The 26,721-nt window shown below is 33.3% G+C and overlaps 1 protein-coding gene across 1 annotated transcript; it reads left to right on the top strand.

Annotated features, from left to right (window-relative positions):
• Positions 1–270: 270 nt before the first annotated feature.
• Positions 271–1,125, top strand: LOC107610901 (uncharacterized). The gene is made up of 2 exons (XM_016312881.2): positions 271–397; positions 782–1,125. Exons 1-2 carry the CDS (start codon positions 271–273, stop codon positions 1,123–1,125), a joined length of 471 nt encoding a protein of 156 aa, XP_016168367.2.
• The last annotated feature ends 25,596 nt before the right edge of the window (positions 1,126–26,721 follow it).

Consider the following 26,721-nt stretch of genomic DNA (forward strand, 5'->3'; position numbering starts at 1 on the left):
ATTTAAAGAAGATGTTCTGGCGGCCTAGGATGAAGGGTGATGTGACTACAGTTATCCAAGTGTTTGACATGCCAGAAGGTGAAGATAGAGCATCAAAAACCATCAGGAATGTTACAACCACTTGAGATTCCTCAGTGGAAGTGGGAAGGAATTGCAATGGATTTTGTGACCAGTTTACCAAAGACTAGGTCGGAATTTGATGCGGTTTAGGTGATCATGGATCGCTTAACCAAGTCCGCTCACTTCCTACCTATTCGAGTGAACTATTAAATGGAGGAATTGGCTAGGTTGTACATCAACGAGGTTGTAAGGTTGCACAGTGTGCCATCGAGTATAGTGTCGGACCGTGATCCCCGATTCACATCAAGGTTTTGGGGAGCTTTCCAAAGAACTTTCGGTACGAGGCTATGTCTCAGCACCGCATATCATCCACAAATGAATGGATAGTCGGAAAGGACTATTCAAACATTGGAAGATATGCTAACGGTGTGTGTTTTGGATCAACCTGGAAGTTGGGACCGTTACATGCCATTGGTGGAGTTTGCGTACAACAACACCTTTTATGTGATCATTGGGATGGCTCCGTATGAGGCTTTGTATGGACGGAAGTGCCAATCTCAACTTTGTTGGTATGAGACTGGTAAAGCTAGTGTATTGGGTCCAAATTTAGTGGCAGAGACTACTGAGAAGATTAAGAAAATTTAAGCAAGGATTTTGACTGCGCAAAGATGAAAGAGAAGTTATGCGGATCTGAAAAGGAAACCATTGGAATTTGAAGTAGGAGAACATGTATTTCTGATGGTTACTCCGACAACTGGGATCGGAAGAGCAATTAAAACAAAGAAGTTAAATTCGAGGTATATTAGACCGTTTGACATTCTGAGGCGATTCGGACCGGTGGCATATCAAGTAGCTTTGCCACCTCACTTGTCTAACTTGCATGAAGTATTCCACATGTCACAACTCCGTAAGTACACGTCGGATGCGGCTCATGTGTTAGAACCCGAGTCGGTTGAGTTAAGGGAGAACTTGACTTTTCAAGTAACACCGGTGCGTATTGACGACACCAGTGTGAAGAAGTTACGCGGAAAAGAAGTTCAGTTGGTTAAATATGCTTGGAAGTGAGCAGGAGTTGAAGAACATACTTGGAAATTGGAGTCTGAGATACGGAAGGATTATCCCGAGCTATTCTCAGGTAATCACTAAATTTTGAGGACAAAATTTCTTATTTGGTGGGAAGAATATAAAAATCGTGATTAATTAACCGTTTAATTAAATAATTATATTGCCCAAAATAGGATCCAAAAATTTAGAATGAGAATTGGAGGATTTAAATATGATTTTTAGACTCAGTAGATTTTTCTGAGTCGAAAAATGTATTTTCTGCAAAAAATCGAGTAAAACTACAAATCGGCAGCCGAACTGGTCAAACCGGTTTAAATCTGCCCAGTACTGTGAGAGAATAATTAAAAACAGTAGAAAACCTTAGAAAATTATTAGAAATGAAAAATCGGGCACTAATTGTAAAGGTTTGACCCGAAATTGGGCCAAACGGACCAAAAACGCTAACGGGTTGGACCGGGCCCAAGTTAGGCCCAAGCCCAACTAATATATACTCTTATTAAAGGCCATTTCAGCCACACTCCCCTTCATAATAACATAAACACAGTAGCTGGTAGGGTTAGAGAAGAGAGGAAGAACACTATTCACCTCATCACTCTTTTGATCATAACTCGAGCTATAGTGCTTCGATTCGCGTGCCGTCAGTGGCTACGCGAAGCTCTCGCCGAGCACGTTAATTCTATCCCACTTGTATAGGTAAGATTTCGAATTTTCCATTCCTTCTTGCTGCCCTAAGAATTTCGAGTTTGGTGGGTGTTGGTCTTGAGTAAAATTTGTGTTTTGGTTGGTTAGATGCTAATCATTAGTGAGAAAATCTTGGGTTATATCCCAAATTTCAGTGAATGAGGTAAGGTTTCTCCTGAATCCTTGTAAATTGAATAATTGTCAGTGTTAGGTCTTGATTTATATGAAATGTATGATGTTAGTTTGAATATTAGAGCTTGTTGGAATTGCTTTGGACATTTGGGAGCCTTTGGAATTGAGTTGGTGACTTGTTGGTGAATTGAAGCTTGTTGAAGTTCAATTTTGGGTTTTTGGCATATTGAGAATCAGCTAAGGTATGGTTTCAGTTTTCTCTATATAATATATAATATTTCTGGACACTCAGGCTAGTGACCTATAGGATAGGTTTGGATTGATATGGTTGTTAATTTGGTTGGTTGATGATGTATGATGAATTGATGATGTTGATGTTGTTAAATAATATTGTTGATGTATGATGTATGATGAATTTGGATGAGTAATATTGTTGATGTTGTCAAATAATGGTGATTATTGATAATGAGAATGAGTGAGGTTGATTATGAAGATTGATAGTGATATAACGTTGTTGATGAGTTTGTTGGATGAGAAGGGGTTTAGTGTGAAATTATGGATAATTAGGAGTTGAGAATTATATAATATGAGTAGTGGATTGTGATACAAATGGTAAAAATCTTATTTAGGATGGAGTTGATATGGTTTGGTTTGGTTTTGGTGGTGAAATTAGAAAATTGAGAACCTTGTGAAATTTTGGTAAAAATATATTTTTGGTGAACTTTGACAGATCATAACTTGAGCCTCAGTTTTCAAATTTTGTTGAAGTTTTCTTTAAATTAAATTTCATTGAAAAATCTTTAAATGGATATAAAATTTGTAGGAAATGGATTTTTGTAGAGGAAGTTATGATCATTCAAAGTTTAGTATCAAAATCTGAATTCTGTGAATACTGCAGAATTTGTGATTTCTGGTTTGTACATGCACAGCCTTGTGCGCACACACACCCCTGTGAGTTTTTGAACCTATGCGCACACATAGCCTTGTGCGTACGCACACACAGGGAAAGGCTTGCTGTTGAGAGCGCTAGCACAACCCGTGTGCAGACACAACCAGCAAGATTTTGCAAGCTGTGCGCACGCACACGTTGGAAGGTGCATTCTGTTGAGGGTGTTCGCATGCCTTGTGCGAGCGAACAGAATTGAAGAATTTTACACTTCTGTGTACGCACACCTCTATGCATACGCACACATTTTGAAAATCCTCCTAGGCGTGTGCACGCACACTCCTATGCACATGCACATGCCCTATTTTTCAACTGAAATCTTGTTTTTAATTGTTTCGCCTTTCCAACAAGCTTGTAAACTTCTATGACACTTATTTAAGACTTTTGGACTTGTTTTGGGATGTTAAAACACAGAGAAGATCTTGGGTGGAATTATTTAGGTATTACCTTGAAGAGTTAGAGAACGGAGGCTTAGGTTTCTGGTGTATTGAGAATGAGTTTGGTTGCGAGAGAAGGAAGAGTAGTAAATTTGGTGATTACTGGCAATGAATTGAGAAACTGATGAACTAATGATTTTAGAATGGAAATTATGAATTGGCAGGGGTTGAGATGAGTCGAAGACTTGGAGTTGCAATGATGAGTCATTGATATACTGAAATAATAAATTTTTGAAAAACCATTGCTGTAACATTTTAAATTGAAATTGTTGAGACGTTAGGCACCTGGCAGGGATGGTGGTTGGATCCCGCCTGTCGAGGTAGCGGCGGCGGTGTAAGGACAGTGGTTCGTCCAGCTTGTGTTGAGATGTGTGGTCCGTGGCAAGAGTATCCCGCTCGCATCCCTTCTGATTACTAGAGTGTGCAAGCACAAAATCCTGGACGGTGTTCCGAGCACCATATCTCGGGGGTTCCCATTATTATTCCGAAGGGCGACATCTCCATGGAGATGTGTCAGGTTGGCAGTTGAACCAACAATGTGATATCACAGCCAGCAGGACAGGCATTCATCATGTGCATATTCTATCTGTTTGTATACTTTGCTGACTTGAAATTGCTTGCCTAATTATATAACATGCCAAATTTCCTATTTGAATTACTTGTCATATATGCCTATACTAGTGTTTTACTTGCATTGATATTAATTGTGCTTTCTACTGGGATTGAGGAAGATCAGAAGGCAGTGGTGATGGGATCGCATGGAGGATAGGTTGGTGAAGGCTATGGGACAGCGGAGAACTGTTAGATTAGAAAATCCACTAAGTTAGTTTACTCCTTTATTATGTTAAGGTTTTAATTATGCTTTAATGTTTTAATTGTGCTTTAAGATAAATCTTGTGATGGATATGAAGTTTTAGGATTGCCTCTGGCATCCCGGAGTCTTATATCTTACATCACTGGGCACTGTTACCATACTGAGAACCTCCGATTCTCATACCATATTCTATTGTTGCTTTTCAGATGCAGGTTGCAACCCACTTTGGTGAGTTGTTTTGATGGTGACAGAGCGGAGGATCCTGGATATGTTTTGGGAGTCTTTTTGATTATTTTGTATTAATCTCTCACTTTTGTATCCACTTTTTCCTAGAGGCTTTTTTTGAGAGAGAAACTTGTATAAGCTGTTTTTAACTTTCAGAATTCTGTATTGTTTGTATATAGCTAGCCAGCTTAAACTCCGTGAGCCGTGGCTAGATCTTTATACTATTATACTCTGATATTTTGTTATATTATATCTATTTTTTTTGCATTAAGTTGTAGCTTCGTGTGTACGTTTTGCACTTTTTAAATTCTGTTTTTGAGTTGTATTCTTCATCGGATTTCTAGAATACATTACTTCTTCCTATATGATATGTATAAGCTTTAGAATTGTCATAAGCTTTGGTTAACTTTTGCTTTACGATGCGAGGTAAGGCTTAGGGTAATTAGGGTGTTACATGATAAGGTCCCCAAATATCACAATGAATTAGATTAAAAGCAGAATTATAGAAATGATTATTTGATTGAAAGGATAAATGCCTAAGTTTAGCTATCGAACAGACTAGACATTTGGAGTGATTATACTTGATGGGTTTTAAAGACAAAGTGTGACTGAGTTTATTCAAAACTTTCTCAGAAGCATGTCTTAATCTAGCATGCCATATATCTACAATAGGAGATGAAATCATGTGACAAGAATCAATGGTAAAAGTGGGTTGTGACTCTGACACAAAGAGGTTATCAATTTCATCACCTCTGCCAATCACCCTCTTGGAGGTCTTGTCCTATATGACAAATGATAGATTAGTAAAAAACATAGTGCAATTAGACAATTTTAGTAAAGAACTAATAGAAATTAAATTTATTCTAAAGGAATGGATAAAAATGACATTGTGAAGGATTAGGTGAGGGTTGATGACTATGTTTCCTATGGCTAAGGCACGGATTCTTGTGTGATCTGGTAAGGCTACTTAATGGTTTTGTAGGGGATTGGGATTCAGAAGAAGGAAATAAAAATTGGTTATGTGTGTGGTAGCTCCTGAATCTATGATCAAGAATCAGAATTTACTTTTTGATTCAGATATGACGAGGAAAAGATTTCACCTACATATATCTCTGGCTCAATTGCTTACAGTTCTTGCTGTGTTTGAAGCAATGCCATAAGCTGGTTGTACTGTCTACCAATGAGAGAAAAACCAGTATTTTGTTGAGTTTGTTGACAAGAATTGAGCTGAGCAACATGATTCACTTGGTTCTTGGTGCCACTACTCTTGTTCTGAAGATAGCTAGGAGGGTAACCATGTAGTTTATAACACTTATCTTCAGTGTGACCTAAGAAACCGCAATAAGCACATAAAGGGCGATCTTTTTTTCCTTTTTGCTTGAGCCAAGAGTGGCCATGGGCTTTAATGACTGTCTCACTGTAAATTCCATGTGCTGATTTGGTTGAGTGTTGGTGAGTCTGCGTTGTTTTTCTTCTTGCAGAATTAGGAAGAACACTTTGTCGATTGGAGGAAGAGAATCCGAGAGAAATTTGACTTCGCACGTTTGCCAAGTTATCATTGATACCCATCAGAAATATCATCACATACTCCTGATTGAAATATGCTTGAATTGGCTTGACACCGCCACAAAAGCAAGTGACTAAAGGTTTGAAAGTGTTCAATTCTTCCCAAAGAATCTTTGATGAGCGGATAATTTATACGTTTTTTGGCATTGTTTTTAGTATATTTTTAGTATGTTTTAGTTAGTTTTTATCATATTTTTATTAGTTTTTAAATAAAAATTACATTTCTGGACTTTACTATGAGTTTGTGTATTTTTCTATGATTTTAGGTATTTTCTGGCTGAAATTGAAGGACCTGAGCAAAAATCTGATTCAGAGGTTGAAAAAGGACTGCAGATGCTGTTGGATTCTGACCTCCCTGCACTCTAAGTGGATTTTCTGGAGCTACAAAAGCCCAATTGGCGCGCTCTTAATTGCGTTGGAAAGTAGACATCCTGGGCTTTCCAGAAATATATAATAGTATATACTTTGCCCGAGATTTGATGGCTCAAACCGGCGTTCCAAGTCAGCATAGAAATTCTAGCGTCAAAACGCCAGAATTGGCATAAAAGCTGGAGTTAAACGCCCAAACTGGCACAAAAGCTGGCGTTTAACTCCAAGAAAAGTCTCTACATGTGAAAGCTTCAATGCTCAGTCCAAGCACACACCAAGTGGGCCCGGAAGTGGATTTCTACATTAATTACTTATTTATGTAACCCTAGGCTACTAGTTCTCTATAAATAGGACCTTTTGCTATTGTATATCCATCTTTGATTAGTCTTATGCTATCTTAGACCTTTATGGGGGCTGTCCATTCGGCCATGCCTGAACCTTCATTACTTTTGTATTTTCAACGGTGGAGTTTCTACACACCATAGATTAAGGTGTGGAGCTTTGCTGTTCCTCATGAATTAATGCAAAGTACTATTATTTTTCTATTCAACTCAAGCCTATTTCTGTTCTAAGATATCCATTCGTTCTTCAACATGATGAATGTGATGATCCGTGACACTCATCAACATTCTCACCTATGAACGCGTGCCTGACAACCACTTCCGTTCTACATGCAATCAAGCTTGAATGTGTATCTCTTGGGTTTCTAATCTAAGATTAGAACCTTCGTGGTATAGGCTAGAATCATTGGCGGTCATTCTTGAGATCTGAAAAGTCTAAACCTTGTCTGTGGTATTCCGAGTAGGATCTGGGAAGGGATGACTGTGACGAGCTTCAAACTCGCGAGTGTTGGGCGTAGTGACAGACGCAAAAGGATCAATAGATCCTATTCCAACATGATCGAGAACCAACAGCTGATTAGACGTGCGGTGACAGCGCATTTGGACCATTTTCACTGAGAGGACGGGAGGTAGCCATTGACAACGGTGAAACCCAACATACAGCTTGCCATGGAAAGGAGTATGAATGATTGGAAGAAAGCAATAGGAAAGCAAAGATTCAGAAGGAACAAAGCATCTTCATACGCTTATCTGAAATTCTCACCAATGAATTACATAAGTATCTCTATCCTATTTTCTGTTTTATTCATATTTTAATTATCAATTCTCCATAACCATTTGAATCCACCTGACTGAGATTTACAAGATGACCATAGCTTGCTTCAAGCCGACAATCTCCGTGGGATCGACCCTTACTCACGTAAGGTTTATTACTTGGACGACCTAGTACACTTGCTGGTTAGTTGTGCGGAGTTGTGACAAAGAGTTGAGATTACAAATGTGCGTACCAAGCTGTTGGCGCCATTGATGATCACAATTTCGTGCACCAATCTTCAATTTGGTGAAGTATTGAGAAACTGTTAAAGAACCTTGTTGTAGTGTCATGAGTGATTTCTTCAGCTCAAAAATTTGCGACGCATTGCTTTGAGAGAAGCGAGTTTCCAAATCTTGCCAGAGGAGAGCAGTTGGCCTAGCATAGATAATGCTCGCAGCAATGTCCTTTGAGATTGAATTGAGTAACCAAGTAGTCACAATATCATTCGTACATTGCCAAGATTCAGTGAGTGTAAATTCAAAGTTGGATCTGGTTTGGGCAGGGAACCATCGATGAACCCTAATTTGCGCTTTTCACTTAGCGCAAGACGCATGGAACGACACCAAAAAGCATAGTTATCTTCTTGAAGTGGTTGTGAAATGAGCACTAGCTTTGGATGGTGACCAGACTGGAGTGAGTAAGCATCAGAAATCGGTGAAATTTGTAGAAAATGCATCTGAGTAGGAGACAGTTCTAAAGAACGCGTGTCTTTCGAAGTGGTTGACATGATAACTTAAGGACAGAATTGAAGAGTGATTCAAAGGATGAATCGAAAAAAAAGTAGAGAGAATAAGAGAGAAGGGGTAGAAGAAATGAGAGAAAAAAGATGAAAGAACTTTTTGAAAAGTTAAATTTTCTATGAAAAATTCATTCAAAAAAGGAAAGATGAGAACGAGACGAGAACATGTAAGAAGTTTTATCTGATACCAAATTGAGAATGAGATATTCTATAAGAGAAGAGAAATAAATTTTTATTAATTTATTTTAACTCATTAATGGTACATATATATCAGCCACTTTGAGTGCAAACAAAACAAGAGAAAATAAAATCAAAAGACTAAAGGGGTAACTAACTGCTTATATTATCTAACTTACTTCTAATTAGTTTTTTTTTTTTACTAATTTACTCATGAGTCATAATAATGGAAAAAAGTAGAAAATAGAATGTTATATATAAAATTTTAAAATACTATTGAATACTAATAATATTGTTTGTTCGTCACAAATAGAGGGAAAACAAAAAATTAGGGAGCACATGGTAGTCGGAATATGCCGATACAGACTCATCATGTTGGCGGGTACTGAATTTAGGATGAAGTTTATTTGGGCTTCTAGACAAAAAACTTATTGAAAAAAGAAGATGAATATTAATTAAAAAAAAGTTTATATTATCATTTTTTAGGGGAAACCATGAAAGTAACTTTAAAAAATATATCATCCTAGAAAAAAAAACTTTAGCAAACAAAACAAAATAAATAAATAAATGGTCAAGAACTTATTTTTATTTTGAAACAGAATATCTAATGTAACACCCTAACTTTTAGCACCTCATGATCGTACCAAAAGTAAGGCGTTACTAACCTAATTCCTTTTATTATCTATTTAATATTGAGCCTTTACATGTAAATCTATCGATGGTTTTACTAAAAATATAACTTTTTCAACAAGTACAAACAACACATATTCACATACTTAATATTAATAAATTCTAGCAACTCAACTCGTAAACATATTCCTCTGTGCTCCCGCAGCTTCGCAATAAGCCTTCGCACCTGTAGCTGAAAAGGGTAGAAATAGGGAGTAAAAACTAGGGAGTTCTTAGTAGGGTCGGGATTAGAAGTTTAGTTCATTTTATATGTACTTGGTTTCGACCCGTTCCCGATGCAACTCAGCAACCTTTATCTTACAGGTGCGACTCTCTTGAGCCGATGTATGCAAACATAACCTCTGTAAGCAACCTCTATCTTACAGGTGAGTCTCTCTCTAGCCAATGTATGTAGCGATAACCTCTGTAAGCAACCTCTGTCTTACAGGTGCGACCATCCCCTGGATTGGCCAATGTATCTCTAGAAGCAAATCTCGGTGGACTCACCACCATATCTCTGCTCATCTTTAGCAGGTACATAATTATCTTAGCTTGTTCTTTCTTTCGTTTCTTTTATTCCTACTCTCTGCTCTCCTGTGGCAGAAGTTCTTTAGATTCCTTTAATCTTTGCTCTCTACTCTTCTGTGGCAGAGGTTTCTTTAATATTTTTCTTTCCTTTTCTTTTCTTTCTTCTTCTTTCTTTCTTATTGTTCCTTTACCTTTCCCTAAGTGTCTTATGGAAAAGAATTATAAAGTTCTTTAATTAAGTCTACGTTCTCTAAAACTTTTAGGATTACTTTGCTTGCCTGCTTACTCATTAATATTACATGTTATAATATTCTTACAAAATAATATCTTTGATAAATACTAATTATAATAATAATTTATTTTAATATAAATAAATAATTTTAAGAAAATATTTAAAATAATATTTATAATCTTCTTTTAAAACTTAGTTTATAAAATCTTATTTTTAAACTTTTATTAATTACTTTCTAAATCACGAACTTTTTAATATTCTATTTTTAACTTCGATATTTTATAAAATTAAATTTAAACCCCTACTTATTTTCATATTTATAAAAATAACCCTGGTCTTTTACAAAATACCCATTTTATCCCCTGAAAAATACAATTTAATTACTAATCTTTCTCTTAAATCAAAATCGAAACCCTTAGCCCCTTTCCTTTCAAAATATTGCTTTTATTTTAATCCGTTCTCGAGTTTCTCAGTTACCGATTCTTCGTAACTTTTAACTTAATCCCTTGACCATCAAATCTCACCAAATTTATACTTTATTTTCAATGATATTCTAGCCCAAAATTCACCAAAACACCCTAACTGGCCGTTCATATATAGCTGAACCAACAAATCACAATCAACAATAATAATTCAACCAAATTAACTCGTTCAAACTCAAACAATAATCAACCAAATCAACATTCACTTATCAAATTCACATTTAATTATTATAAAGTTACCAAACCCTACTTCCGTACGAAATCAAAATAGTCGAAGCCCCGGAGAAGCTTTCTGACCGAGCTGCTAAAGAGAAAAACGTCAGAAATCGTCTAATTTAAATTTTGTCTACTAAAATTGTTTCTAATAAATAATTTAAACTAATAGAATAAGTCATAATTAAATTATACTTCAAAAATCTTAACATTCTATTTAATTATTTTTGTTGAAATAATTTTTTTAAAAATAAATTCTCAATATAATATAATAACTCATAAATAACTAATTATTTGAATTTTTAAAATTTGGAGTGTTACATTTAAGCCTTCGATTTTTAGTCTTGTTTTAATTTTTTTTAAATTCAATCATTTACAAAATAAAATTAATTAAAATAAATTTTTTTGACATAAAATTTTTAAATTTAAAAATTAAAAACGTATTATTTTTTAATAATATTAACAAAAATCACATCAAAATATGATTAGTAAAATTTTTTTTGATAAAACATATTTATATCTGATTAATTTTATTATATTTTTAAATATATCAAGAACTTATTTATTATTTATATTTTTTAGAATAATTTTAATTAGTCCTATGAATTTTTTGATACCATTTTAGTAATTTCTTTTTTTTTTTGGCGTTTGTTTCCATTGTTATTTATTTATTTATTTATTTATTTATTTATTTACCGTGATTAATTCTGTGATGCTCCATAACCATCTGCCTATCTTGTTTTAGACATCCTATGAGCCTCCCACTCTTTATCCATCTGAAAAAAAAAAAATAATTTATATGAAATTAGTGGGAAAAAAATATGCATATATAAACATATTATATTGTTAATCCTTAAACTATAATAGCAGAAAATTGCATGCATGTTCAAACTTCTAATGCCTGAGAGTGAGAGGTTTCCTGCATAGCGTAGCTATGATTCTCGTCCTTTAAGAGTAAAGTGCAGCCATGAATAAAAGACAAAAGCACGTTTTATATACTTAACGCACATTATGTATGTGCACAATATTATAATAAATAATAAGATTCCAAAGTTCCAGATGAAAATTACGTGACAGAGCAGCATGATGCATGCAATATATATATAAAGTCATTCTTTTTATGAAAAAAGAACAAAAACAAAAATCTTTCTTAGCATCACAGTGATGTAAAATAAAATTTATTGATATATTTATATAATTAATTTCATTTGGACGTTAAATTATTTATTAGTTTTCCAAAAGAGGAGAGATTATTATTATTATTATTATTATTATTATTATTATTATTATTATTATTATTAAAAAATTTTATTAATTATACGTCCTCCTATATGGGTGGAAGTTGAAAATTATACGATATAATATAACATAATGATTAAGGTTTTGAGAAACGGATTAATTATCGATTTATTTTAGTTACTGATTTACTGATTTATTAGTCTAACTAATCTATGGTTCAACGGAAAAAAATTGTGTTAAAATAATATAATAAATAAATATCTTAAAATATAATTATAATATAATATAAATCATAAAATATCTTTTAAATTTAAAATATTATGTTAAATATCACCAATCAACGCCATATAATTTTATCAAAATACAATCTCAAAAGTTAAATAGTAAAAAGAATTATCTAAATATTAAATGGCAACATAAAACTTTGCCATCAATCATCAAAATTCGCAAGAACTTATTGCAGATTTGCTTCTGTGTGATCATCTTCACTGTCATTTCTACCCTTTTGAGCAGAAGAATCAAGAGATGCAGTATAAATATCACTACTACTACCGTCACTTTGATATAAATCAGCATCGATATCACCTAATAAAATACACATATTATTATATTAAAAACTAACAACATTATAATAAATTATCAGAAAATAAACTATAATACTCACCCAATAAGTCATCTACATTACTAGAAAGATCAGGCTCTTTCTCTACAACCTCTTCCGTCACCCAAAGATCAACTAAATTGATGCTTTCATAATCAATTGGATCGATCATATTGTATCTTTTGCTTTCTTTTTTCTTCCTAAAAATTTAAATACAATATATGAAAAATTAATAATTTACAAATTTGTTATCATAAAGATTACATATGAAATAATATAATATTGCATGAAACATATATTACCTAGATTTAAGACGCAAATTATAAGTAACGTAAACAATATCATTCAGTCTATCATGCTCTAATCTATTTTTTTTGTATGAATCTAATAAAAAAGACTCTAATTCCTCTCACACCCAGAAGAAACATATGCTTGGCTAAGAATGCGATTAGCTATCCTTTGTAAACATGGAGTAGAACTACCAAACAACTTTCATCATTCATCAATCACTTATAAAACCATAACATATTAGTAGTTATCAATTAAGAAAATAAAAGCATAAAACAAGTTACTATTAAACAAATATTCGAACCAGACTTAAGTTTTTTTGTAACTCGAATAGCCTCTGGTCTATCGAAGCTTTCCCCTCAACTGAATCCAAATTGTTACGCTTGCAATACAAGATAACAACATCAAGTAAACCCCGCATAACATCAGGTGCTTCTTTACCATTTTTATATAAAAAAAAAAAAACAGGATTCAGGAAGTAATCTGCAGCATAAAGATTTTTCTTCAAATGCTTGTCCCATCTTGAGTTGAAAATATATGTGTACAGCTGATATGCAGCCTTGTTTTACTTAAGCATCTCTTTAATTGCATCTTTTGCCCTTAGCATTCCTTCATATACATATCTCAAAGGTGGTTTATCATCAGCATCAACAATCCTTAGCAATTTAATCAAAGGATCCACAATTTTATATGCAGTAAAGCAATCATCCCAAAATTTACTATCCAAAATAATAGCACTCGCAGCTCTACAATCAATGCTTGCAAATCAACTTTATGTTCAAAGATGCTCTTCAATGTGATAAACACAATTGCAAAACGAGTTGTACAAGGACATACAATTTCTTTTCAAGAAGGTCTTTTTCTAAGCCAAAATAAGAAAACCATATGATTATACACAAATACCGTAATCTTTGAAGCAGGTGATGCAAGGATAGAAATATGCGCCATGCTGCTTACATCTTTCAGAATAAGATTAAGGCAATGAGCAACACATGGTGACCAATAAATATTCTCATATTTCTGATTGATAAGCCTACCAGCCATAATATAATTGGCCAGACTATCAGTCACAACATACACAATATCATTAGGGTCAATCCATTCAATCACCTCAGAACACAAGTGATATAACATTGAAGCATTTTTTACCATATTTGAAGCATCTACAGATTTCACAAAGCACAAACCTTTAGAGCAATACACCAAGAAATTTATTAATGTTCTTTATCTTTGATCTGTCCAACCATCAGCCATGAGGGTACATCCGGTTTCTCTCCATGCACTCCTATAACTATCAACTAGCATTTTTCATTCTCTTTTAAGATCAGCCAACAAGGGAACCCTTAATTTATCATAAGAAGAACCCCTATAACCAGGTCCAATACCAGCAACACCATCCAGCATATCTTGAAAAAATGGTGACATCACTACATTAAAGAAAATTCTACAATCCAAAAGCCACTGAGCAAACCGTTTATCAACCTCGTGTATCGCCTCTTTGTTTTGCAAAATACTTTTAAGACTTGATTGAGCTTCTAGAGTTGTTCTTGGTGCAAACATAGGAGGAATGACTTTGGCTTTCTTTTTTGGCTCACCTCCAACCACTTGCTGACTGAAGTACGTTGCTGTTCTTCTTGAACTATTGCTTCATCAATTGCATCCTCTATCTCATCACCACCCTCTTCACTAAAGCTTACTTTTCTTTTGCTTTTGTTGATCTGAATTTATTTCAATAAGCTTTCCATATGTTTTTCCACATCATACGAAACTTTAGGACACTTTTTCACGTCTCCAGTAATCTTTGCCAAATGTTTCATCATTCTGTGAATTCCGCCTCCAATAAATACTTGTAGACAAAATAAACATTGATATTGTGGATTTTCATTCACTACTTGTAAAGCAATATATTTTCAAGCTAGATCTCTTTTTTCTCGTAAATTAAAAGAACCTTATGACTGACTATCTTTAGAACTAGGAGGATTAGAATTAGCAGCATCATTTGAAATAGGAAGATTGACAGACAAATTATTATTCATAGATGTATTATTATCAGCAATTACTTCTTGATTAATACAATCATCCATAAATCCATAATTGAAATCAATAAATCATCAACAAGTTAAAAATAGTAACAGCACAGCAAAGCCAAAAATCAAATAATCATTCAACAAATAATCATCCATAACAAAAATCAATAAATAAATACCACAGTGAAAGACAACAACTCTCATAAATTTAATCAAAAACATAAACAGCACAACAGAGCCAGAAATCAAATAAATCAGCAACAAAAATTAAAAAACAGCAACAAATAATTATTCTAAACCCTGAAATCAATAAATTTATCAATAAATATTCAAAAACAGCAGATTCAGAAATTAAAAAGCAGTAGCAGCATAACAAAGCTATTTTATCAATAATTTCAACAACAACACAAAATCTCTGTAATTAGAACAGAGCATAATTAAAAGGAAAAATCTTGTAAGCACTGTCACTATTCACCAACCTTCGACAACGTTGTAGCGCGATGGAGAGCAGGGCGGTGACGAGACAACGGCGACATGACAGCGAGCAGCACGAAGCAGAGATAGAACCGAGGGTTTGGGTTTGGGACAGGGCAAAAAGGAAAGCCACGGTGGCACCGAAAACCACAAACGACGGTGGTGGAACTGTTGAAGAAGCTAGGGTTTTGGTTTTAGGTTTTTGAACTTTGAAGAAGGGTTTTAGTTCTTTGTTGAATGCTGAGTGACAAAATGCACGAAGGAGGGGGGTCGGGGGAAGGGGACGTGACTCACGCGTGGGGTTTCTTTTTTTAAAATCAAGGAAAACGGCGTCATTTATAAAAAATTGGCCAATTTCTGGTCCGGTCCAACCGGACGGTTCGACGATTTTTAGGTGGTTCTCCAATTGGCGGTTTTAGACATAGGACTAGACCGTTGTCATCGTTGGTTTCTAGTTGGACCGATTCGATCAGCCGGCCGACTTTTAAAACCATGATAATGATACAAATATATAATAACTAGGATGCTTCTTTAATCACAAAAGCAAACATCTAAATTTTGGATAACTTGTAGTTGTAATATTTTTGAACTGTAATTTTTGGCAGTTCAGACCTCAGAGAGTACAATATTAACATACGTAGTTACACTACTAATTAATAATACACTTTTTGCCATTCATTAAGCAAGTTTGGTGGTAAACTCTTAAATTATTATTTTAACCATTTTCTTAATTTGAGAGAAGTTTGAAGCTTCCCAAATCACAACAAATATAGTGTGAGGTAAAGGAATTTTTTTTAATAAATATCTAAATGTTTTATTTAGAAGTATAGGTAATTTAGACATGATTTATCTTTTTGTGTCTTATTATTCATTCCATTTATCATGTAAATAATTTAACTATTAATATATTTCGTTTACACTGTAAAAAAAGATTAAAACACATACATCTGTAAGTGCATCATGTATGTATATCATAGATGCACATGTGTTAAGTAACACATGTTGATAATAAAATCGTTTACACTGTAAATGATATATGCTCAAATGGGCATATATAAGATAGGTTAAGTACGATTTTGGTCCCTAAGGTAGGGGCTAAAAATTTTTTTCGACCCCAACCTTTTTTTGCTTATAAAATCGTCCCTAAGATTTAACTTAATTTTAAAATTGTCACTCAGACGAAAATACCCTTCCCCCTTCTTCCCCAAAATCTACAGAATCAGAACCAGAAGTTGAAGCTGAACCAGAAGCTGAAGCTAAACCAGAAGCAACACCAACGAAATAATAGCAACAACCAAAAGCACAACAGCAACAACAATAATGGATAATGAAATCAGAAGAACAACAACAACAACAAAAGCAATTAGAAGAAGAAGAAGAAGAAGAAGAAGAAGAAGAAGAAGAAGAAGAAGAAGAAGAAGAAGAAGAAGAAGAACAACAACAACAACAACAACAACAACAACAACAACAACAACAACAACAACAATGGATAATGGAATCATAAGAAGAAACATCAGAAAATCATCATCATCATCATCATCATCATCATCATCGTCAAAAACCCAGAAAAACAAGAACCCAGATGCAGAACTTAGAAAAACAAGAAAATCATCATCATCATCATCATCATCATCATCATCATCATCATCATCATCATCATCATCATCATCATCAAAACTCAACAAAACTCAGAACTAAAATTCTTCCTCTTTCATTAACAAAACTCAGATGCAGTTACAATAATCAGAAATCTCTAAATTCATCTTCAATTACAAGAACCAAAAATCCATAAATATAATTACCAAAAATCCCTCTGGAAACTCTTGTTGCAGATTTCGCACACGACCACCACCACCACCTCTTCGACAACGACGAGGAACAGGCCAGACGCGCCACGGCGAGGCGAGGACGAGTTGCGGCAAGGCTAGGGTGCAAGTTGCGGCACTGCGAGATTAAGGTGCATCGAGATGAAGGCGACGGCAAGGCGATGATGACGGCAAGGGCGAGGAGGAGCAGCAGAAACGGCGAACGACGAGGAGCAGGAGCGGCAGCGGCGATAGCCCTTCCCTTTCTCTTCCCCGTTCCCCCTTAACCCATTTTCTTTTTTTTCTTTTTTTTTAATTAGGGGTATTTTTAGAATAAAAATTAAAAATTTGGTAAAAAAGACGATTTTAAAATTAAGTTAAACCTTAGGGACAATTTTGTAAGCAAAAAAAAGTTGGGGACAAAAAAATTTTTTAGCCCCTACTTTAGGGACCAAAATCGTACTTAAGCCTAAGATATAACAACACTCCTCATTTAGGGATGAAGACGGATTATTAGATCGGTTCAGATATGGCAAAAATTTCAATCTGATCTACACTAACATCATTTTGGTTTGGAACAGATTCAATATCTACGGTTTTTAAGCTTAGATCCGATATCCACACATTTGATGATTGGATCAGATATAACTGCCAAAACATAAAAATATTTTAGAAAAGCTTATTTTTACTAAAAAAATGTCAATAAAATCTCTTTTTTTCACTCTTTTAAACATGTTTACTCTTAAAATATTATTAAACATACTTTTCTTAAATAATAAAAATAAAATAACCCAATATATATTATAATTATTAGTTGAAATAAAATATAAAAGGAATATTTACTTATTTATTTATTTATTTATTTTTGCGTATTCACGAATATATATGTGGATACCTACCTAAAACCCGCAAATTTCGGATATGCTGATCATGTGCGGATTGGATCAATATCCGCAATCAGATTTGGATAAACACTGTGGATATACGGATCGGATCCGATCCATGAACATCCCTGACCTCATTTGTCATTTACACTGTAAACGAGATATAAGTTGTTAGTTAACATGTGTGCACCCGTGATACGTTTATAGGTGTATGTATCTTATCTCGTTTATAATGTAAATGAGATATGTTTATAGTCAAATCATTTACACAGTAAATGTGATAAGTAATAAGATAAAAAGATAAATTATGTTCAAATTATTTTTACCTATAAATAAAATATTTAAAATATTTATTTAAAAAATCTGAGGTAAAAGGCATTTTACATTGTATTATCGTTATCTTGAAGAGAAATAGGTTTTTGTTATAGTTCAAATGCTAGGTCAACTACTACTTATATGTATAACTACTGTAAACAGGTATATTATGGACCTGTCTACTTTAGCATATTTTCAAAATGATTTCAAACTTCAACAATCGTATAAATAGCTATATAGAGTACTTCTGAGTCTCACTTTGTTTTGATAATATTCATTTTCATTTTATTATTCTCAATATAAAAAGAATTCTGCTAGATAACCAACTTAATCTCTGCTAACTACCAGCCAACTTAAATAGACTCTATAACAAAAAAGCCCAATTAAAAACAAAACACTCAAATACTCATTTTCAGTTACCCTAACCTAACCTAACCTTTTAGGAAATTTCAAAAAATCACCACAGAACCCTTCGTGTTTCTCTGGCACTCGCCGGTCCTGCTGCGTCACCGTCACCTGCCGGTGAAGTCAAAAATGATGTGGAATGGTCACCAGTGCCGACGCTTCCACTACCATAGCTACCATTCGCAAGCTTTGTTCCAATCAATGTCGTTGCTACCACTCCGATTGACCTCCGCATCCTCGTCAACGTCGCGCCGAGGAGTCTGTCGTTCCATCCAGTTCCAGGCGTCGTCTTGGCCGGCGCACCCACGCGCGTTCTGTAACACCTACCACACAAAGATTTACGCTTAAGTCGTAAAACAAAGGTGGTATGGTATTACGACATCTAAAATAATATATATATATATATATATATATATATATATATATATATATATATATATATATAGAAAGTGAGAATAGAAGGTCAAGGGAACAAAATAAACAAGTTCCTAACTCAGCCTGTGAAGCTAAGGCTGGTTGGAGAATATTTACATACATACATTTAAAAATCCATAACCCAAAATACATAAAAGTAACCCTAGTTCTCCATAAACCTCTACAAGGTGCAACAGTAAAACATATATACATAAGGAGAATCTATACATATAGATATAGCAAAATAGAACAAAATATCAAATCCCAAAAGCCCACTTTGCTGTAGAGAACTCCAGATGCCTAGCGCGGTGCCTCTCGACCTACATCTAAAAAACACAAATATTCGTATGGAATGAGAATCAGAGGTTCTCAGCATGGTAATGGTGCCACATACATAAGATATAAGGTCCCGGAAAAGCTATAGGCAATTCTAGAACTCCGACACTTAGATTATAAAACTTAAAGAACTAAAACAGAAACCATAAATGGGTGGTTCTCTAAGGATTCCTAGACTTAACCAAAACCATACTAAACCCTCAAATCCTCCGCCTTTCCTCCAATCCTCCAACACCGGTGAAACCATACAGACAAACAAGCAGACAATAGCAAACACAGGTAGAATACAAGTACTGCAGATAGCAAATATAACAATTAAACATATTAAATTCACTTAGGCATTCCCAATTAATGCACAATCAAGCAATTCAAACAATATGCATATTATGTATGCCTGTCCTATGGCTGATGACTCTCATCTGTCGGTTATCAAGTCAACCCGATAAGTCTGGCTGCTAAACCTTGGACTATCCCTTGTCGCGCATCCTCAAGAGTCTATACATAGCTTTTTCCTCATATATAAAATTTGCTCATTGGGGGAATCCTTCCCGGAAATTTATACGTGCCCGGTCACCCTTACGACGTAGGGTCAATAGAGTATCGAGTCTCAACCTGGAGTACGTGGTGGCAAGCCACTGCTCTTTACCTAGAAAAACTTGTATCTCAGATAAAATAAGTGCATAAGCCACATAAGCATTCATATTCATTCATAATCATTTATTATAGCCTTGGCATCACATATACACCATATCTTATCACTTTTCATACATAATTCATCACTTTCCAAGCTTACTTCACCCCTAAGTTACCATCCCATCCTAGCTTCAACTCATCACTAGGCATACCACTAAAGTCTAGGGGCTAAAAGAGTAAAAATACAGGTTTAAAGGTTCAAAAACATAAAAAGTAACTTTGCTAAAAATAGGGGCGTCGCGTAGCGTGGACGATCTTGCGTACGCGGGGCGTGTTTTTACTTGCTCGCGTACGCACGCACCTTGCTCACGTACACAGGATACCAAACCCGAAAGGATTGGTTGCATCACGTGCAGGTGGTCGCGTACGCAACCCCTTAAATTCACTGCTCGCGTACACATGCACTTTGCTCGCATACGCGAGATACCAAACCTAAAAGGGTTGGTCGCGTCGCGTGCAGGTAGTCACGTACACAAATTCTGTAGGGTTGGTAAAAATGCTAAATGCTGCAGAATTTCAGTTTTGCACACCGAACTTCCGACGCACATAAATTTATTTTAAAATATTTTTCATCCATTTTTCGAACTGTAAATCTCACGGACCCAATTTTCATATGAAACAAGTTTGAAAGAATTTGGGGGTCCGAAAGCTGAGTTATGGCTCGCTGAAGTTCAGCCAAAAATCAGATTTTCACAAAAATCCTCAAACTTCTATTTTCATCAATTCACCATTCAATACCAACTTTCTATACTCATAATCAGTACCAACACATACTATATCACGGCAACATAACTCCACACTCTTTTATAACCAATCATACCTCAATTTTAAGCAATCTCATACAAAATTTCTCAACTATCTAAACAAGTTCATCAATATACGACCTCATACATATTCATTCACTTTACCATACCTATCATCATTAAAATCATCATTTAGCATTTCATTTTCCTAACAACCCTCATTTACCAAACCCATACTCAATCTAATTCAACAATCATTATCAAGGATACTAAACAATTAACATAATCATGCATTTCAACATATCCTATGGTCATCTAACCTAAGTTTTCACAAGATATTATATATTAAATACGAGGAACCAAAATTATACCTGAGCTGATTTCTCTCCTAAGTCAAAGGCACCACAAGTTGCACAAAAATCCAACCCCAAGGTTTTTGATCCTCAAGCTAACAGCATCCAAGGCTCCACCAAGCATCCAACATTCACAATTAAGCTCCAATTCACATATATACACCACCTATTTCATATCATTGCATCCATACATACACACTCAATACCAAAAACACAATTAACTAAGGGATTCATTAGGTTGAAGATCCTTACCATGTATGTGCCTCAATTAAGCAAAAACCCACTGATTTCTCAAGTCAATTTGATCCTAAAGCATCAAATTAACTAAAAATATCAACACCCAAAACCATAAAATTTTCAAATTAGAGAAGAGAAAATAGAAACTAGGAATGTGGCCGTAAACGGTGCAACGATCGGAGTTCGGAGCGAGAAGTTATGGAAGATTGAACCAAAGCCAAGGGTTTGGGAGTATTTCCCTTGTTCTTCCCCCCAACAGCGTGTTTCTCATTATTTAGGGAGGAATAAGCTGAAGCTCATGGTGTTAGTGGAGCGTGGATTGGGCCTTATGCCCAATACGGATCCGGTTCGGCCCGTTCGGTCCAATCTTGGGCTAAATTCTTAAAATTAGTGTCAAAATTTTTATTTTAATTAGCTCTATCTCATTAAACTGTAAAATTCATATTTCTAATTTCTTTTATAAAAAGTTAATTTATTGACTAATTATTCGTTAATTTTATGGGATTCATACGTTCTGGGTGGCGTCCCTGTCCTAAGTCGTTGCTGACTCTCATCCTTGCTGAGCTGTCTGTCGCTGCACTGCCACTCTCCCAGCGTGAGTCCTGTATCCATATTTTTTTCCATGCGTCGCCTTCTCTACTAGACCACCTGACGCCGCCTCCCCGTGCTCGGTCTCCATGCACGCTAGGCCGAACTTCTAATGGAGGTGTCTTTTTTATGGCTGTGTCTAATGAAAGTGTCATTGTGGATATGTCTCCTGGTTGTGTCTTCTAGTGGAAGTGTCTTTGATCGGTCTACGCAGCAGTACGGTAACGGCAGTGAACTGCGAATCGCGAGGGGAGGAGGGTTGCGATGGTAGTGGTGAATCGCGACGAGATCGGCGATGCGGTGGTGACAGGGCTACAAATCGCGACAAGGAGGGCGTTGTGGTGGTCAGCGGTGCTGTGAATCACAACGAGAACTGCGATGGTAGACAGCATTGCAGTGAGGGAGTGGAGTCTGTATGTGTTGTTGTTGGGGGTGCGTAGATTAATGTGGGAGAGAAAGTGAATGTTTTTATAATTTTTTATTTGATATACTTAATCCATTTTTAATTATTCAAATTTTGAATTTAAAAAAATTTAAAATGTATTATTACATTTAAAATTAATTATTGTTGTCAAAAATTGAGAGATAAAGTCTTGGTACTTAATACTTTTCTATATAAAAAAGGGATATAAATTTAAAATTTAGAATTACTTAATCTAATTAATTAACTAACGACAAATAATATCGAGTTAATACTCAATTTGGCCTCTAAATTTACACGCGAGGCTCAATTTAGTCCTTGAAGTTTCAATTCCTCTATTTAGTTCCCAAACTTTATAAACGTGCCTTACATTAGTCCCTGAGACGATTTTCAGTATAAAAATGTTAATGGAGCACTAATATAGACAGTCAGATATCACGTTGAAACTTGTAAAATGATGCAGTTTTGATTTTGACATTCAAATAGCTCATAAACAGCTTCGTATTACTTATTTTGTTAGGAAAAATAGACAAAAGTACACCCGGATTTTCACATGCAGTACAGATGTACTCCTCAATTTTTTAATGAGTCATTTGCACACATGAATATAAAACTTCGTTGTCAATTCTACCCTTCCATGGCCTGAGTAAATTTTTCGGCGGTGGTGGACACAGTATTGTATGATGTGGCCAATTTGAGGTGACATTGTGAAAAATAGAAATATTCATTATGAAATTTGTTGAAATAAATATAAGAAAAGGGAATAATGAAATCATTATTTATCCTCTTCCTTCTCTAATTTCTTTGAACCATATGAACCCTAACAAATTAGAGAAGGAAGAGGATGAATAATGATTTCATTATTCCCTTTTCTTATATTTATTTCAACAAATTTCATAATGAATATTTCTATTTTTCACAATGTCACTTCAAATTGGCCACATCATACAATACCGTGACACCTGGCCTCCACCACTGCCAAGAATTTTACTCAGCCACGGAGGGTAGAATTGACAACGGAGTTTTATATTCATGTGTGCAAATGACTCATTAAAAAATTGAGGAGTACATCTGTACTCCATGTGAAAATTCGGGTGTACTTTTGTATATTTTTCCTATTTTGTTAGGTAAAATTTTAATAAACACCACTTATGATGTTGTTTTTGGGTTATTTGAGTACCAAAATTAAAACGACATCATTTTACAAAGTTTAGTGTAGCATCCGACTGTCCACAACAGTGTTTTGTTAATGTTTGTACGTTGAAAATTGTTTCAAGGATTAATATGAGTTATGTTCCCAAAGTTTGGGGACTAAATAAAGACAATTGAAACTTTAGGAACTAAATTGAGGTTTGGATGTAAATTCAAGGATCAAATTGAGTATAACGTTAGAAAAAAAATTTGGTCCCAAAAGTTAAATTAAAAGTAAAGGGGAGATGGAGCAATCTGTAGCATGAAGAATGCCGTTTTTTATTTTTAATATGTCCTTAGATATGTGTAATACGGAAAAATAAGGATTTGAGTGTGTTATGTACAAATATAGGATTAATAACGGTTTACATTGAAATTGTTATATACGATTTAGATGAAATCGTGATTAACGATTTCATAAAAGAGAGTATAGTAGAGAAATTAGAAATCGTGAGATTAATGATTACCCACTGAGAGCTATTGAAAAATTTGATAGTACTGATTTAATGAGAGAGTTATGTCACATTGAATGAGAGAAAGAGACTGAGAATCCTTAGTCGTTAGATGACAAATTAACTATTGGGATTCTTGATAAAATCAGAACTCTCATTTTAATATCCATTTATCCCTTTCTCAAATTATTAATCATATTTTGTGATTTTTTTTTAAATCGTAAATGATGATTTATTTTGACACTAATCCAACCAATATTGACACATTATACTAAATTTGTATAATAACTCTGTATTACACCATTTATTTTACAATATCAAAAAAAAATTAACCGAAGATTGTATGTTGTAGCTTCTAGGTAAAATAAAACTCAAAGCACAAGATGCATATATACTGATATAGTAACGGGAAGGAAATTGTAGAGTCCAAAGTTATATAGGACCCAAAACACAAAGTCTCTTGGATTTTCTCGTAGCGCACAAATGGGGTGCTTTACGATGTGTTGTGGATTATCATCGACAACATGCTAGTTGGATAGCTAGGTTATAAGCCCTACTTCCAACAGCAATATTCTCTTTATGTGAGACTAATATGACCTACATATGGCCAAAGACAATTTTAGTTTAAAGTTTTACTTTATTATATACTAGCGGCTCAACAGGCACTACCTGTTCAGTCGCTTTTTTATTGTTTTTAAGAAATTAATTTTATTTTTTGTAAATATATTATTCATTTTTTTAATTTATTAGATAAATATTTTTTGTTTTAATATTAACATGACTTTATTTATATTATATTTTATTAAAATTAAAGTTATTATAAAAAAATTTTTAAAATGTTAAATTATAAAAGCACATAATAAAGAAGTATATATATTATCAGAAATAATATAGTTCAAAAAATAATGATAATAATATTTAGAAACATTATTTACAAATTTAACTATTTATAATTATTATTAAGTTTAATTATTTATTTTTAATAGTATTTAATTTAGAACCGAGATAAAAAATTATATTCAAAGCACACTCTATCTTCATGCATAATTTTAATTGATAAAAAATATTTTTTTTATTTTTATATGTAGTTTTCTAAATTTTGTTTAATTTTATTATTTTTTTAAAAATAATTAATTTATATTTTTATTATATTATCTTACTATATCAAACACTATTATTTCTCTTAATATTATTCTCTATACACATACATGTCATTGTCTCATCGTTATTGTTCTCCTTTCTCATTTTTTCATAATATTATTCTCTATACACATACATGTCATTGTCTCATCGTTATTGTTCTCCTTTCTCATTTTTTCATATAACCATCTATTCTGTTAACTTTTATGAGTAGTTGAAGTTTTGTTAAAAGAAGTAAGACATAAAGCGTTTAATTTTTTTTCCAATTATCGAAATTTGATGTCAGTAATCCTAAAAAAAATATCAAAATATATTATTTTAAACTAAAATAATACATAATTGTAAGTTTTTTAACTAATAATTATAAATGTAAGTTGTAATTTAATATAGTAACTTAGGACAGAAGACAACCATTGCTATCTATATTTGACTGCTACTATGTAAGTTTCACATTTATCTTACTGTGCACATTAATTAAAATGTACTTTATTATTTTATTTTACATGTTTTAAAATAATGCCATTGTATTATAAGGATGAGATTAATTTTTATAATCTAATGATAATCTTTTTATTTTTTTGTTTATCATTTGAATACTATACATAAAAATAGTTACTTAAAAGTGAAATATTATATAAAGAGAGATAAAAAAATTTTAGATTGATCGTTTTAATTTGTTTCTTATTAATCCTCACTTAATATACTCAAGTTTAATAGCTTTGATGGTGGTAAATTTTTGTAATTAGTTAAAAAACTTCAACTTTCTCTCTCTCTCTCTGTGTCTCTCTACCATTTTGGACAAAGTCAATTTTATTAGTTAAAAATTTTTTCAGTTTAAAATATTTTTAACTTCTTATATAATAATTAGACTTAATAAATTACCAAAATTCAAACCTACTCTCTTGAACTACTTCTTGATGATTATATAATTGAAATTGTTTATACAGGAGATCTTTAGATATTAAAATTTTTAAAATAAAAAATATAATAAAATAAATTAGAAAACCTAATAGAATAAAATGGTTTAAAAAATAGAATATATATATATAAAAAAAATAATAAATTAAAACTTATTACGTAGTCCATGAGATAGAAAAATAAAGAGAAGAAAATAATCATTAAGGTTGAAACAATACAAAATGTATAACACGGTTCTTATTTTACCATATTTAAATATTTTATGTTTATCTAATAATCAATAAAAAATAATATTATTTAATATAAAATAGATTAAAAATAAAAAAGAAATTAACAAAATTAATTAACAAATTTCTTATCTTAGGTCACCATATTATTTGAAAAATCAATTAACAAAGTTTTTATATTGCTACATTTATTGTGTTATATGTCAAACTAATAATCAATAAAAATAATATTATCTAATATAAAATAGATTACAAATAATAAAAAAGAAATTAACAAAATATGCGTGAAAATTTTTTATTCTACCATTGGTAGGTGTATACTTTTTTTCTCTTTTATATGTTAATCATGTGACAAACGAATAATATTAAATTAATAATTTTTTTGCAATATAATTTAAAAAATTAATAAATGTCAAATTAAGTACTCTATATAATTAAATATCAAATTCAGTACTTTACATAATTAATAGTTTAGATAGT

The sequence above is a fragment of the Arachis ipaensis genome, chromosome B8, assembly GCF_059453495.1.
Source record: "Arachis ipaensis isolate K30076 ecotype BB chromosome B8, ASM5945349v1, whole genome shotgun sequence".
Taxonomy (NCBI): Eukaryota; Viridiplantae; Streptophyta; class Magnoliopsida; order Fabales; family Fabaceae; genus Arachis; species Arachis ipaensis.